The 18228-nt window shown below is 33.7% G+C and overlaps 1 protein-coding gene and 1 pseudogene across 1 annotated transcript in view; one reads left to right on the plus strand and one right to left on the minus strand.

Moving 5' to 3' along the window:
• CHN1 (chimerin 1) overlaps positions 1 to 18228 on the minus strand; it is a 146818-nt gene that overhangs the window by 80183 nt on the left and 48407 nt on the right. Inside the window, exon 5 of the mRNA XM_039855245.1 lies at positions 16885 to 16998. Within this exon, the coding sequence (XP_039711179.1) occupies positions 16885 to 16998 (114 nt within the window). The remainder of the gene's footprint in view (positions 1 to 16884; positions 16999 to 18228) is intronic.
• Positions 13118 to 13236, plus strand: LOC120597404 (uncharacterized; annotated as a pseudogene).

Genomic DNA, 18228 nt, shown 5'->3' on the forward strand with positions numbered 1-18228 from the left:
ACACAGCAAAGGAATCATGAATATCTGTCTATTTAAGAGATCCTTAGGTAACAGCAATAAATAGATTTTAAAAACTGGCTTTCTTTTAGTTCCTTATTTATAAAAAGAACTGTATCACAGTAAAGTATTCTAAGACAATTACCTAATGCAATTTATTAAATAAGCCCAGTACATGCCAAGCACTGCTTGAGGTTCAAGGAAACAAATATGAGTAAGACTTAGTTAATGCCCAAGAGCAGAGATCCCCAAACCCCGGGCTATAGACCAGTACCCGTCCGTGGCCTGTTAGGAACCAGGCAACACAGCAGAAAGGTGAGTGGCAAGCAAGCTAGTAAAGCTTCATCTGTATTTTCAGCCACTCCCCAGCACTAGCATCACTGCCTCAGCTCTGCCTCATATCATCAGGCATTAGATTCTCATAGAAGCACTGGTCCCCGGTGCCAAACAATTACGGACTGCTGCCCTAGAGGACCTCTACTTATTTGTAAAAATAGAGATACATGCAATAATAGATTATTACTATAGGTGGTACGTTGTTCCTAGGTATACTCAGGGAACATATGAAGATCTTTTCAGGAAATAATAACCATGTGATCAATACCAGGCATAAATGTATTCAGTAGAGACTCAAATATAATCTTGAACATTAGGTACTGTCCCTGAAAATAAAAATACCTGAATCATAAACAGATTTCTAAGTGAACCTAAAAACCTGGCAGCAAACATCTATTGCAACCCTTAGGAAAAATTTGGAAAGACCTAGCAGGAAGAGTTAATCTGTAGTTTAGAGAATGACCACAACTGAAAGCAGAAGCAGAGCCAAAAGCTAAAACAATTGTTTGAAACAAGCAGATGGAGAGCAGGAGGGAGGAACACTCACTTAGAACAAAGACAAGAGCTACAGGGCAACTATTTTAGCTTGTGGATAACATGATATATTCATAAGAGAGATCTTTCTACTAGACCCAGGAAAGACAGGACAATTTAAGGAGGGCTAGGTGGGAAGACAAACCAGAAGAAACATTCAGTATATCTAATAAGGGTCATGTGTATAAAAAATATATGAGAGCAAGATGGAAGAATAGCAAGTCCCAGCCCCTGTTCCCCCAACAAAGGCACCAAATTAACAACAATGTATGGACTAAAATCCTTTTACAAGAACCCCAGAAACCATTTAAGAAATGGCAGTACCCAAGGAAAGCGCGAAGTCAAGAACTGTGAAACAGGTGAGAAGAACTGTTTTATTTTATCCACAACTGCCCCTTCCTCAAGTCACCACAAGTCGGCTTGGCTTATGGCTTCTCTCTTGGTGTTGAGGGGTCGGGGGAGAATGGTGGGACATGTGTCAAACATTCTGGCTTTTCAGAGGGCTGCACAAGAACTGGTTACTGTCTTGCCTGATTCAGAATGCTAATGAAACTGGCATATTTGGATGCCGGGGGTGGGGGATAGCAGTGGGACAGAGTGCTGAAAGCAAGGGAGAGCAGGAACAGCTTGCTGCAGTATCTGAAGCTTGCTCCCGTAGGACCAGAGAACCTGCAGTCCCACAGACACCAGAAAGTACAAGAGATGATGACAAACAAACTCTCTAATTAGGAAGTTACACACAAGCCCAGAGAAATCACATAATCCCTCCCCCCAAAAAGGTGTCAGAAAACCCCAAAATCTCTACCTAGGCTGACTGGAGAAGGTCTTCCTCTAGATGAAGCCAGTCTATAAAGACTAGACGATGCTTTTAAAAATGCATAAAACTTAGCAAAAAGAAAAAAAAAATCACAAATTAGGAAATATTGCCTAATCAATGGAACAAAAATTAATCTCCAGAATCCAAACCCAAAGAAACAGAGATCTATTAATTACCTGACAAAGAATTCACAATAATTTTCTTAAAGAGGCTCAATGATCTAAAATAGAGCAGACAGACCACTAAGTGAAAAGAAATCAAGAAATAATGCATGAACAAAATAAGTATCAAAAAGAGATAGAAACTACATAAAAAAAGAACCAAACAGAAATTTTAGAGCTAAATAATACAATAATTAGAAAAATGCAACATCAGATGTGGTCAAACAGAAAAAAAGAATCAGCAATCTTGAAGACAAGTCATTTAAAATTATTGAGGCAGAGGTGCAAAAAGAAAAAAGAATGAAGACAAGTGACGCTCTTAAGGGACTTATGGTATATCATCAAGCAGACCAATATATGGGAGTTTTGGAAGACGAGAAGAGAAAGGGACAGAGGGCTTATGTGAGGAAACAATGACCAAAAACATCCCAAATTGAAAGGAGGAAATGGATATATAAATTCAAGAAGCTCAAAGAACACCAACCAAGATGCACTGAAAGAGGTCCACATCAAGACCCATAATCAAACTGTCAAAAGTCAAAGACAAAGAAAGAATCTTGAAAGCAGCATGAGAAAAGTGACTTATCATATACAAGGGAGCTTCCATAATATTATCAATGGCTTTCTCAGCAGAAACCTAACAGGCCAGGGGGAGTGGGATGATGTATTCAAATTGCTACAGAAAAAAATACTGCCAGCCAAGAATATTACATCTGGCAAAAATGTCCTTCAAAAATTTAGGAGAAATAAAGACTTTCCCAGGTAAACAAAAGGTGAAGGAATTCATCATCACCCGACCTGCTTTATAAGAAATGCTAAAAAAAGACCTGCAAGTTGAAACAAAACAAGGACACTAGACAGCAACGTAAAAGCATATAAAAATATAAAGCTCTGCTAGTAAGCGTAACTTTATAGACAAATATAGAATACTGTTAATACTGTAAAAATGGTGCATAAAGCACTTCTAATTCTTGTACAGAATTTCAAACACAATAGTCTAAAAATAATTATAACATTATGTTAATGAATACACAATATATAAAGATGTAATTTGTGAAATCAGTAACATAAGTGGAGGTGGTAAGATATGAGTTTTGTATACAACTGAAGTTTTATCAGTTTAAAATATATTGTTATAACTATAAGATGTTTTGTGTAAGCCTCATGGCAACCACAAGAAGATACACAATAGAAGATACACAATAGAAGATACACAAAAGAAAATTAGAAAAAAATCAAAAGCATGTTTATACAAAAAAAATCAATGAAACACAAGGGAAGGCAGCAAGCTAGGAAAAGGGGGATAAAATAGCTACGACAAACAGAAAACAATTAACAATACAGCAATAGTAAGTCCTTCTCTATCAGTAATTACTTGAAATGTAAATGGATTAAAGTCCCCAATCAAACGACAATGAGTAGCTGAATGCATAAAAAAAATTTCAACTTTATGCTGTCTACAAGAGACTCACTTTAGATAAAAAAAAATCCACACACAAAAAAGGCTGAAAGTGAAAGGATGTAAAAAAATATCCTATGCAAATGGTAACCAAAAGAGAGCAGTGGTGGCCATTTTTATATTAGATAAAATAGACTTTAAGTCAAAAACTGTCACAAGAGACAAAGAAAGATGTTATATAACAATAAAAGGGTCAATTCACCAGGAAGATATAACAATTACAAATGTATGTACCTAAATGTACCTAAAATCAGAGCACCCAAATATATAAAGGAAACATTCACAGAATTGAAGGGAGAAATACACAGTTACAAATTAATAGTAGATTTCAATATCTCACTTTCAATTATAGAACCACTAGACAGATCAATAAGGAAAAGAACTTGAACGACATTGTATACCACTTCGACCTAACAGATATATACAGAACACTCATCCAACAGCAGCAGAATATACATTCTCAGACACAGAGAGAACATTCTCCAGGATATATCACATGTTAGGTCACAAAACAAGTCTTAAAAAATTTAAGAGGACTGAATCATACCAAGTATCTTTTCCAATCACAATGGAATGAAACTAGAAGTTAACAGTAGTAGGAAAACTGGAAAATTCACACAAATGTGAAAATTAAACAACACACTCTTGAATAACCAATGAGTCAAAGAAAAAATCACAAGAGAAATCAGAAAATACCTTGAGACAAATAAAAACAAAAACACAAAGTACTAAAAGCTTATAGCAATAAACACCCACATTTAAAATTCTCAAATCAACAATCTAACTTTATACTTCAAGGAACTAGAAAAACAAATCAGTTAACAGAAGGAAGAAAATAAAGATTACAGCAAAAATAAATGAACAGAGCACAGAAAAACTATCAAAAAAACTGAACAAAACTAAGAATTGATTTTTGAAAATATAAATAAACTGACAAACACTTAGCCAGATATAAAGACAGACATACAGACAAATGGAACAGAATGGAGAACCTAGAAGAAACCCTCCTGTATATGGTTAAATGATCTCTGACAAGGGTGCCATGGCTACATAATGGAGAAAGAATAGTCTCTCTAATAAATGGTACTGGGAAAACTGGATATCTACATGCAAAAATACAAAGAAGAGCCTTTATCTTACACCAAAAATTAACTCAAAATGGATTAAAGACTAAATGTAAGACCTGAAACTATAAAACTCCCAGAAGAAAACAGGGTAAAATTTTAATGACAGTGGAATGGGCAATGATTTCTTGAATATGACACCAAAAGCACAAGTAACAAAAACAAAAATAGACAAATGGGACTACTCAAACAAAAACTTCTGTACAGCAAAAGAAACAATCAACAGAGTAAAAAGGTAACCTACAGAATGGGAGAAAATATTTGCAAACCATATATCAGAAGGGATTAATGTCCAGAATATAAGCAGAACTCAGGCAATTCAATAAGAAAAAATAATAACTTGATTAAAAAGTGGGCAAAAGACTTGAATATAGTTCTCAAAAGAAACTATGTAAATGGCCAACATGCATAGGAAAAGATGTTCAGCATTACTAATCACCAGAGATATCAAGAGAAATCAAAACAATGAGGTATCACTTCATACCCATTAAGATGGTCACTGTTAAAAAATAAATAAATATGGTTTGGCAAGGATGTGGAGAAATTGAAACCCTTGTGCGCTGTCGGTGAGATTGTAAATGATGTAGCCATTATGAGAAACAGTATGAAGGTTCCTCAAAAAATTAAAAACAGAACTACCATATGACCCAGCAATCCCACTTTAGGATATATATACAAAAGAAAACAGACCTTGAAGAGATATTTGCATGTTCATGTACACTGCAGCATTATTCAAAGAAGACAAGATGTGGGGGCAATCTAAATGTCCATCAAAGGATGAATAAATGAAGAAAATATAAGCCAATTATAAAAAAAAAATACTACATAATTCCACTTCTATAAGATATCTAAAGTAATCAAACTCAGAAACAGAAAGGAGAATGGTAGTTGCCGGGGGTGGGGGAAAGGGAGAGTTGTTCAACGGTTACAGAGTTTCAGTCATGAATGGTGAAAAAGTTCTAGAGATCTGTTGGACAACAATGTGCATAAACTAAGCAATATTGTAATCTATACTTAAAAATTATTAAGAGGGTAAAAGATATATTTTTTTTCCAGAAAAATTAGGGTATAGATTAGGAGTACCAAAAGGACAACACATTGAGGCATATTAATAACTGCTCTTTCCTCAGCAAATCCAAATACAGCTCTTCGATACAAGACAACAGAAGTTATTATCCATAATATGCGGCTATTTGAAAAATTATCCTTATTCATGACAGAGGTTTCTGAAATCTGACTCAACTATAATTATTAATTACGCGTGTGTGTGTGTGTGTGTGTGTGTGTGCGCGCGCGCAAAGTTTCCATTTTCCTCTCAGCTCAACTCACAGGAATTGTTTATTTTTATTGACAGAGGAGAGCTGAAGATTTACTAATATCTTCAGTCAGTATAGGGCTGACATGAATGTGACTGAATCTAGACATTGAAACGTTTCTGGGGCAAGGAGAAAATGAAAGGCTTTACAAGTTAATTAAAAATGACATCTATACTGGACTCTAAAGCCACATCTATGAGAGCTTCCATGACATTTATAAAGTCCTCAACTATTTTTGGCTTCAATATTTTTACTCATATCAGTTGGAAAATGAAAGTCACAAAGGCCAAATCTAAAATTAAATAGAAAAAAACACATTTTTAAAATAAAGAGCCTGGCTTATATTCCTGAGGCAGAATTGGATACTGCTGCATAACTCATTAACTTCTTTATGTATCCAATATGATAAAGATTAAGTTTCTAAAAGTGAAAACCACAAACCTCTCCACATCTTCAAAATTCATTATATTTGTTGTTCAAATGTCAGACTCAACTAGTTAAATTTTAATGTGTATCAACCATATATATAATATACACCTGTCATATAATGGTATAAACTATACTTTTATACACTATAAATGTCATATCAACATTTAAGTCACATATACACTTTAGTGAAATGGCTTATAATATGAAAAATAGGGGAGGGAGGAGAGAAGTAAAGAAAAAGAGGAGTTTCTTTTTCCATTTGCTATTGATATATTCTGGCAAATCTAAAATTGGTGTGTTCCAAAATTCTGAAATCTGTGTGTTCTGGCAAAATCTGACAAGAAAAAGTTGTATAATTATTTGGAACCTCGTGCTCTTTCTTATTCATAATGGATGTTCCAGTTTCCGAAATCCACTGAAATTTAAAGAAAGAAAAGGTAATTTTTCCTGAAATAAGCAATACCTTAATCACTTTGTATACTTGCTGCATTTTTATTATTTTGTACATTATAATCTGAGAGAAAATGTATTCATTCTTCTGTATTTTGACAGAGCAGAAGCCTATTCTTGAACAGCTGACAGCATAAATGACAAAAATTGATTATTTCCCTAGGATCACGACAAAATTATCTTGAGAGAAAGAAACGTGTCCGCATATTGTGTGTGTGTAATATGAGAGTGATATCCATATATATAAATAAATGTATTTTTTCAGACATTTCTAAGATATGCTAGTTCTATTGGGAGGATAATTTTAAAAATTAAAACACTCCAAAGTTGAGCTCCACAAAATACCAGTTCATAAAAGCAATGAAAAGGTTCATTAGCCTATCAGGGCGCTAGTTGAACTACAAATATATGTACTTTTATTTTGTAAACAAACATATAACTTGATAAAAAAAAATACAATATAAAAAATAACTACAATGGAACTGAAAGCTTGCTAAACAAGATAGCTCTGACAAACTAGAGAGTATAGGCTCCTCTGAACTGATCACAATCTGTTCTCTTCTGGGACTATCAATAAAGAGAGATGTGTGGTGAAAAGGGGAAGAAAAAAAGGAAAGGAGAATCAGCTTTTAGTATTTCCCAAAACGAATCACTTACGTTTAAGGTAAAATCTGACAGAAACTCATCATACCAAATTCCTTGAACGTAGTTAGATCGGATTCTCCTTTACACAGTCATAGCCCCCTATGCTTTTCCCCTCCATAGCTCTTGCCTCAGTTTTAATTTTATACGTGGAGGAGAATTTCATTAAAGTCTAATCCTCTCACTACCTGATAACTCCATAAGGCCAGGGACCATGACTATCTTGTTTATCCTTGTATCCTCAGCACCCAGTAGAGTAGAATTATAATTTAAAAAAACAAACAACAAAGCAACAAGAATAAAAAATGCTTTTAAAAATGCCAAAAATATTATTTTGGGGCCAGTGAGACTATTTTTCTTTTCCTATATTTCTGCATTTTACATTGTTTCCATATTGCACATGTTAATAAAAAAAAGTTTATGATGGACCTAAATTTAAATAAATAAATATGATAAATGAAAATCAGAGTTTTAAAAAATTGGGAAGTAAAACTTGACCTTATGAAGAATTAATTAAAAATAGCAAACTTCAAACTTCTCACATATTTACTGACATGGAAAATATTCATGATCTACAGCTAACTGAAAAAGTATACCATAAAACAGTGTACTTGGTATGGAACCATATTTGTTTAACCCAGGTAGTAGGATTAAAGGTGAATTTTTGCTTTTCTCCATTTTCAATGTTTTCTTTATTATATATACAGTAGGAAAAAAATAATCTTTTTAAACAGCTAAATAATCTCTTCATAGCTGTTTAAATACACAAATACTGTTGTGTATTTACAATATATTTCAATTTGCAACCATTTTCAGAAACATCTTTTTTCAAGAAAGAGATGCCTTATATTAAACTACCTACTCCCTACTGTGTCTTATGAATTACTTTCTATAGTCTGTTTTATTAAAGCATACTTGACCTGTGGGTCCTTCATATAAACTGGAATTATTATAGCAATATTTTTTTAAAAGCTCAGGGCACTGATATCATGGTATTACATTTTAAAGTCAATTATGCTATCCTTTCTATCAACAGCAATTTACTGATATTGCAGGACTATTAAATTCTATTGTCATAAGGGTTATCACATACTCTTATATCCAGAAAACTTCCCAAAAAGTGATTCATAATCTTAACTAAGAGAAGCAGAAAACCATTTTCAAAAATTATCCTGCAGAACATTATTTTCCACTTATTCCAAATAGCACAACAAGAAGGTTTGCAGGAAATGAAATGAAATGAAACCATGGTAACCAACCAAACCTATCATGAGCTATTAGATCAAAAGAACACATAGTACATTACACGTCAACGCCTACCAGTAGCATAATCCTTCCCCAGTTTCTTTTGATCCTCTTTCTCAAACATGAAAAAAGCTTTCGACTAATATTCATATTTTAAAAATGTGAAAGCCCCCTTACTATAATTCTCTGACTTTATCCAAGAACTCTCTAGTTGAGTTCACTTTAAAAGTCAACCAAATATTCTGAGATTCAATTAAGAATTGTTTTTTTTCAATCATTAGAAAAATTATTTTTTATTTCAATGCATTTTATCATTTTATAACATATTAGTAACAATTTATTCATGCTAAATTTTCAGAGTAGTAAAGATTAAATATATTAAAATAAAATAAAATTACATAGAAAAATAATACATACTATTATTTTTCTAAATTGTTATTGCTATTTTCCTTTGAAAAGTTATCCAAACTCACTACAAAATTATTTTTATAAGCACAAATGATCACCAAATGATTTTATAATAAAATTTTTGCTTAAATAACTTTATATATATTTTATTTGGCTTTTCTCTTTTTGAGGGGAGTGGTGGTAAAAAGTTAACCACTGAAATTAGTTGAGTAAATCTCACCCTTAACAGGCTTTAAACAAATGTTTGTCTCCTTTATAAAAATGGTATTGTGTTGACAACTTAAAAATTATTATTAAAAATATACTGATTTTAAAAGCCAAGTTTACTCTTATGCCACATCCCTTGTTGACGTATATAAAATACTGTAAATTTTATTATTTTGGACTTTTTTTTAAAACAAGTTATTGTCTCTGTTTCTTAGCTTTTTGTTCTTGAGCAAGTTGTCTTGATTTTCTTATCTACATAATGCAGAAAATATAGTATCTACCATGTAAGCTTATTTTATAGATAAAACTGAGTTTTACAACCTAGATGTCATGAATAGAGGTTACAGTTACAAGCTATCAAACTGTCCAGCCCTTTCACAGGCCAGGGAGGTCGGATGCAACTGACGTATATAAAATGAGCAGTTCACATTTGACCTTGATCAGCCTTACCCATTTACCTCCATTTACCATATAACATCGTCATTTTCAATAGGTGCCACAATATGAAAAAGTATTGGAAAATACTGAAAGAAAATTCACATAAAACATTTACCATAAAATATGTACCTGACACAGTATTCAGTAAATGTTAACTATTATTATATTTATAAAACTGTTAAATCCATTAATAAAATACTTGTGTATGCCAAATCATTCAAGGAAAGGAGGCATATTATCAACACTTTAGAGGGCTATATCTGATTCCAAGTAACAGATCTTAAGCTTAAGAGAACCGAGTATGTTTTCTACTGTATCTTGAAGTAGATACACAAGTAAGATTCTAGATTCCCTTTGCAAAAGTAGGTAACCAGGGAATCAGAGTTATTTCTCTCATATCAAAGTTCCTGTTGATTAGCCCCAAAATGTACTTGAAACTCAACTCCACCCTAAGTGAAATGCTCAATGGAATTTGCTGTATGTTGTGCCTCTGAAGTACGAAAAATCCTTGAAATCAGCTTTTTTGATTTCTCTACATTTGCTTTAAACCCATTGCTATTTTGAGGAAACTGAAGTTTGAGCAGATAGTATACCAGTGAATAAAAATCCATGCTAAGCATGTAAGTGTGAAAAATGAAGTGCCATTTAAGATTAAGGTGCAAATCAAAACCACAATGAAATACCACTTCATACCCACTAAGATGTCACATCCACTGTTTAAATCAAAGACATAATAAGTGTTGGTGATGAGTACAGAAAATGAAACTTTCATAAATTGCTGGTGGGATTATAAAATGGTAAAAACACTTTGGAAAAACTTTTGGCAGTTCCTCAAAATGTCAAACACAAAGTTACAATATAATCCAGCAATTTCACTCCTAGGTATAAATGCAAGAGAAGTAAAAACATATGTCTACCCATAAACTTACACACAGCATTATTAATTATGAATAGCATTATTCATAATAGCCAAAAAGTAGAAACAATCCAAATGCCCATCGACTGATGAATGAATAATCGAATGTGGTATACATGCAAACACTGAAACATTATTTGAACATTATTCATTAATAAAAAGGAATAAAGTAGTGATATATGCGACAACATGACTAAACCCTGAAAATACACTAAGGGAAAGAAGGCAGTCACAAAAGAACACATATATGATTCCATTTATATGAAATATCCAGGATGTATAACTCTAGAGAGACAAAAGTAGGTTAATGGTTCCCTGGGGCTGGGAAGGTTGGGGAGAAATGGGAAGTGACTGCAAATGGGTATGGAGTTCCTTTTTTAGGGTGATTAAATGTTCTAAAATGTTTTTTGTTGCATAATTTTGTGAATGCACTAAAAAACCACTGAATTGTACACTTTAAATGGGTGAATTGGTATGTTATTTATAACTAAATAAAAAGAAAAAGGTTTTTAAAAAAAGAGTAAGATACCATAGCATACAAAAGCCAAGCTTGCAAATAAACTTAGGAAATAAAGATTGCAATACACATAAATGGTGCTTGGTTGCCGTAGGTAGATGTTTCAGAAACCTCTTTGGATAGGAGGCAAATCCTTTTTGGTCCAGGAAAAAAAAAATCAGAAAACAGGAAGAAAAGGAATCAATGAGGCAATTTGCCCTTAAATTTTTTTATCTATCAATTTAATACTTTTGTAAGAAATCTTTTAGGCTTATTTATCAAATGGACATGTGGGGAAAAAAGGAAGAAATGGGGAGGGTGTCTATCTGAACTTAACTAAACAGAAAAAGCCTGGAAGATTTTTTCCTTCTTTTCTTCATCAACTCCCAGCATTTAATTCTAACTTATTAACTGAAAATAAGAAATAACTCAAAGGCTGTTAATACTCAGACTACATATTTTAAGTTTTCTCTCCCTGCAGACAGACCACTTGGAAAGCCATTAATCAGAAGGCAGCTTGGTGGGCATGGAGTCCAGAGCAAGAGGAACTGAGTAAATTAAATATTTAATGGAATATTTCTCAAAGTGTGTTCCACAGAGGGATTCCATGAAAAGAGGTCTCATGATCAAATGAGTTTGGGAAATACAGTATAGCTATATTTAAGAATACTCATATGGCTCCTCGTATTCATCTCCATACTAGAGATAGCACTGTCAGTGTTGGCCTGGATACCTCTCCCTTTCCCACAGGCCCTGATTTTCTTTGGTAGATTTAAAAAATTATATTCATGCATTATAAAAAAAATCAGGCACTTGAAAAGGTACAAAGAAGTAAAAAGCACCTTTAAATTTGTCACTCAGAGATGAACACTGTGATCATTTTGGTGTTCATCTTTTAGACATTTCTCTACTTACATATATACACAATAGATATATAATTTTGCATAAAGTATGATACGATACATAATGTCCTGTATAATGAATTTTATTTTTCAGATTAACATAGGCTATATATATTCCAGAATTTACCTGATAAGAAATATATTTTTAAAAGAAAATATAATAAATGTTTAAACATAGTTACATTATGACTTTTCAGTTTTTAAATTCTCATTTGTTCTCTCTTATTTAAAATTTTACCAAGTAATTCTTATCTTGATGGTTGATCAGCATAAAACCAACAGGAAAGTGCCAAAAACTGTGGGCATAAAGCATTCTCTGGAATATGTTCGATTCTGGCCCGGAATATCCAGGTATAGGGTTTAGGAATTATTAAGACTCTTGCACATATGTCATCTTATTCTTCTCCCAAATTAGAGAAGCTAAAATGAGTCAGACTTAACAGAAATGTCTCTGGAATTGCCAAATTTGGAGTTTCTCCTCAAAGTGAACCCTTTAAAATCTGTAAGATATCTAGAAACCCTTTTAAAGATCAGTTCTCCTTAAGCACGGAAAAACTGCTTACTAAATTAATTATCTAAATAATTCTGGTACAACTTACTTCCTACCACCCTTCCCACTCATTATTCTTATTGCTCCCACAATGATCTTTCTAAATTATGAATGTAACCATCACTCTCTTCTATTAAAAGTCTTTATTGATTCCCATTTCCTAAAGATAAAGTCCAAATTCTTAAGCATGAAATACCAGGCTTTCCTGGCAAACTTATTGCTAAAGCTTCCTGTACTCTCAAACCCCAGCAGCCTGCCATACACCAAATATTCTATGCTGTTCTATATATTCCAGCCTTGGCCATTTCTTTTTCTGCAAATGCTCGTTTTTCATCACATCCTATCCTTCTACCTGGCAAACTTCTACTCTACCTTTAAGAGGCAGTTTAAATGTCTTCTTCCTTGACGCATTTGGATGGTACCTGGCAGAATACAGCAGCTCAGCAAATGCTGCTAATTTTGATGATGCAGTTACCTGGGAGATTATGTTAATTACCTAATTTAACAATAAAGACCAAGCTCCTGACTTTCATGAAAGGCCTAACACATTTTAGTGAAATGCCAGGGATAAATATTTTAAGATATATATTAGTCAAAAGTACCATGGATTTCAATGTGCTAAAATAATTAACAAAATTAGGTTTTCCATATCACCTTTAAAATATTAAATTGTTTTTAAGTCAATTTGGAGTCTACGACCATGCCACCCTGAACAAGCCCAATCCTGTCTGATCTTGGAAGCTAAGCAGAGTCAGGCCTGGTTAGTACTTGGATGAGAGACCACCTAGGAAGACCAGGTTCTGTAGGCGTAAAAAATAAAAAAAAAAATAAGGAATTGTAAGCTGACAAGGTCTTTGCAATCTGTGAGGTCAACCAAGGGTTGCCTCGCCTAAAAATCAGTCGGTCAGTCAGTCAGTCAATTTGGAAAATATTTTAAAACAATTTTGAAAATACTAGGCAAAAGAACATCAATAAAACAGAATTTATAACACTTGGTGCCTCTCCTCACATAAATCTTTAAGTGGAACTCATACCAAATTTTCTTACTATTTACCAAAGCAAAAACCAGATGTACTACTTTAACAAGAAGCTGATCAGGACTGAAAGATTTGGAGAGTTACACCATTGACTGATCCTCACTGTCTAACAAGGAAATGACTTTAATGAATACCTACTATGCTGTATAGTGTAACTGTATCCACTTTCCCTCTTCACTTCAACCTTTTCCTTCTTTTAAAACAAGAAAACCAGAATTTATTTGGTCATCCAGACTTCCTCCCAAAGCTTTATCTTCTAGCAGAAGCTGACCCCATCTTCCAGGTCCAGGAGCCAATACTAGTCAGATAAGCAATCAGTACATGCATTTCCCTGCAGATTGTTACTGGCCCAAGGGCAGGAAAGGAAGATCCGCACCGGCTGATCCATCTGATGCATTCTGCATGAGAAAGGAGAGGTTGCCTGTACTCTCTCACCAGGTATAAACAAGGATGCACACCACACTGTTGGAGAATAAATATTAGCACAACTACTTTAGAAAAAACTGTCATTAGCTAATAAAGCAAGAGATATAATAAAGCAAGAGCTGCAATTTTACATATATGGAAATATTCTAGCGAAAATCTTAACATGCACCAGGAAACATTTAAAGACGATCATACACTGCAAAACTGTCTTTAACAGCGCCAAACCAGAAACCACCCATGTGTCCATCCATAGTAGGATGGACAAATAAATTATATTTATTTAATGGATTATTATATAACAATGAAAAGAAATGAATGATAGCCATGTTCTGCTGTAAGGATAAATCTCAGGAACATAATGTTGAATGAAAAAAAAATGAAGAATATATTCTACATGTTTTATTTACTTTAAGTATAAAACCAAACAAATCGAAATAATGTATTATGTAGCAATACTAACATATGTTATAAATTTATAAAGAAAAGCAAGGGAATGATAATCGAGATAAGGCTGCCAGTGTGAGGAACAGGAGGAAGCAGGGAGAAATAGGGAAGGGATATACAGTATACAGGAGACTCCAAAGGAAGGGCTATTTCTTAAAATAGATGCTGGGCATATAACAGTTATAATATCATGATATTAAATAATTTCTATATTTCTTACAAGCATTCTTTTGTATATATTTAATACTTAATGAAAATGATAATAAAAAACATGCACTGGTTCTATCTCTTTTCATTTGTCACCCCATATGTACAACACAACCTAATAATTTTTTCTTTTGGTTAGAAAAAATACATAATGACATAAAATATTTTTAAAGAATTAGTTGTAAAACTATGAAAATTATAAAAAATGTTTCCAATCAAACTTCTTAAATTATCTTAGGTTTACATACAACTGTTATTTGCCATATCTCATTAAACTATAGCTAATTCAAATGTTGTCAAAATCAACATACCAAAAACCCCCCAAGTCACTTTGAAACACTTCTTTCTTCATGAAGTATAATCTAATGCCTGGGCTTATTTTCGACTACACCCTCCAACCATGTGGTTGTTTGTCTATATGCTTCCTTTGTATAATAAACTTTCATTGAGCAGCAATCATTTTTCCTAAACCAAGGGGTCAACAAGAGCAAAGGTAGAAAAGCCAGAAAAGGCCTGGCCTGAAATTCAGGCTGAGATGAGATATGAGAGAAGATGGTGCTGAAGAAGAGGGTAAAATATCCAGCCACAGAATTCCTTCCACGCCATGGAATGAGAATCTCTTCTGAATGCAGAAAATTGGTATTGTGACAGTACATATACAATAGGTACTCTTCTAGGTAATACCTCACACTTATACACAAAGATCATCAGTGAAGGATTAGGCCTCCACAAGTATGGGGGAGGTGTCAATGATGGGTCAAGGTGTGATCTTTGAAACTTGTGCCCTACTCAACACTACAACCTTGTTAATTACTACATCAGATTTTAAGACTGACTGTCATTTACAATACCGTGGAAGATACATTAGAGGTACAAGGCTGGATACAGGGAGATCTCTTAGGAGTTACTGAACTAGTCCAAGCTTATTTAACCCAAACACTCAGATGACCAGACTATTTGGAAATGTGGTGTTTGAAGAATCCTAGAATTATAAAATGTTAGCAATAGAAAGATGAAGAACCCAACTTTAAGGAATTCTGTGATTTGCCCCAAATCAGTTTTCTAGTTCAGTTAGTGGCAAAATGAATAGGTATTTCAATTCCCAGACCAGATTTTCCCCTGTATACTATAATCTAAACCTGAAAAACAATATAATTAGTTAAGTAATTGAAGGAGAATTTATACTTTAATCGTTTGCCATATAAAGCGAATTTCCATGAACTCCTGTAACATACTCTTTTCTTCAAGTATGCAATCGATTCAGAATTCGGTATGAAATAATAGTGAATTATACCATTATTTTTGTCAGAAAAATTAATATTAAATCCAGTGGTGAGAATAAGAACAGTCCCTGACCACATAGGCATAAGTGAGTGGAGGAGTTAGACATGGTCATATTAGAGTTCTAGGCAACAACATCACCTTTCTAGTCTCTTTGTGGCTAAAAAAAAAAAAAAAAGTCATTTGTTAGACCTCTTTCTTAGGAAGTTTCTATGATTAAGTCTTTTCAGAGGATGGATGAATAAATGCGCGGATGAACAAGAGAAGGAATGAACAAAGACAACAGATAATCATTCTAGGCCTTTGGAGAGGCAGTAGTGTAGAGTGATTAAGAACACAGGCTCTAAAGCCAGATAGTCTGGGGGTTCATATACCAGCTACACAAATTATTAAATACATAACCTTAGCCAAGTTATTCAACCTCTAGTTCCTCTGTTTCCTTTTCTGTAAAGTGGAGAAAGCAACAGTACATAGATCCTGGAGTTGCTGTAAAGATTCAATGAGGTTAGAAGCCTGGCAGAGGTAAGCTCAAAAGATAAGCATGCTATTCTATTACTGTTCTGTTATTATTGCAAGATTAATGGAAATATTTGTTTCTGGGCACTGTACAGTAAGACAAGAACAGCCAAAACGCTAGGCAAATTTCAGTTGATAGGAAACAGCCAAGAGCTCCCAAGAAAAGCGGCTGCAACCAAAAGCTAACCTAAGAGAAATGACATTGGCTTTCATTTTATGAGTTACAAAGATCTTTTTTCTTAGTTCCTTTTCTTATTCAAAAAATAGTTGGGAACTGACACAGCAGGACTGATGGGAGAGAACGGTAAGATGAAATAGAAGAAAGCAGCTACAATAAAAATGCTTTAAAAGTTTTTCAGTTCTTAATTACTGAGTGCTACCATTCATGAGGACTTTTTTAAGGGTCTCAAAGCTATTAAAATGGTAATTAGGTCCAAAGAAAACAAGACCCAATTCAATTACATGCTGGATGCTTTTAAAATTTAAAGCCTTCTACTAAGAGAGTTTTAAATGAAGCATAGTTATAATTACAGGTCCGTGACCAACCTTAAAGCCAGAGTGTAGGTTCCTGGCTGTCGCTGGCTCTCCCGAATGAGGTAGCTCCCCTCAGCCACACTCAAGAGCTGGTCTGTTGCTTCTCGGGAGATCATGCCGTGAAACCTAAGAAACAATGTCAACTCAGAAAGTGCATGCCTTCCACCTTTTTCAGTAAAACAAGATAAAACAAAACTCTCACATTTTCCTATTGTTTTCTAGACAAAGTACTGACATATCAAAGAAGTGGGGTTTAACTATGTTTGTATTTCTCCTGGCCTGGCCCCTGGCCAGCTTCTGAGATGATAAGAACAATACCAAAGTAGCTATCCAATCCATTTAACACTCACAACATCAAAATTCACATCCATCGAAGAGAAGACCAACCATCTCTCTTGAAAGGACAATGCCTTTCTTATGTAGCTGTCTGACCATATGGACATGCTAAAAAAAATATACAGAAATGTGTCCCATTTCATATCCTCATATTAATAGCGCTGCTCCAAAATTTTGGCTCAGAGTCTATGCTGGCAATTTTCCAGGACTCTGGGTTGCCCTTAATTGGCATGATTGCCCAATAATGTGCATAATCTGCATCATTTGGTACTCAAGCCAAAACCAAAGAACTGTAATACTTGCTTTCACTCCCTACTAAAACCCTATTTTTGATTAACAGAGAAAAAAAGAGAAAAGAATAAACATAAATAACACGCTCTTTACACAAACACAGTAGATTCATCTATAATATTCAGACATAAAACAGTGAAAAAAGAAAAATGTCAGTGGTGACTGATGATTAATATTAAAAATATAAAACCAACTTACATTTGCATGAGAATTTACAAAGAATTTATACATATCTTTACCCTTTTAGTAACTAAAAAATAACTGAATCAAACAATTGCTCAATGAAATTTTGACTGCAGCCCTGCAGTGGCACCTTAATAATTTAGGAGCCTTAGTAGAGTACGAGTGTCAACTTTTTAGAGTTTCTCCTCATGGGAATGGTCAGTCTTTCTCAATTTAAGTCAAAACAGTTCATGAAAAATATGTTTAAATCATGACAATTAGAACAGCTAGGTTTAAGAATGGGCTTCTGGAATTTCTTAATTTCACATAGTCTCCTATCTTTCAGAACCAGGTCCACTCTCTCTGCCGGAGCAAGGATAGTAACCTATCCCTAGTAATAACACATACCATTACATTAGCATCTTGATATATTATTTTCAGTTTCCTTGACATCAATTAATAAAGTTAGTAAAATTTAATAACTGCTTTAAAAAAAACTCTTCAATTTAAAGGAAAATGCCATTCAAGAAAACAAACTGACAAAGGTATTTTAAAAATCTTAACACT

Source organism: Pteropus medius, unplaced genomic scaffold, assembly GCF_902729225.1.
Source record: "Pteropus medius unplaced genomic scaffold, Ma_sr-lr_union100, whole genome shotgun sequence".
NCBI classification, from domain to species: domain Eukaryota; kingdom Metazoa; phylum Chordata; class Mammalia; order Chiroptera; family Pteropodidae; genus Pteropus; species Pteropus medius.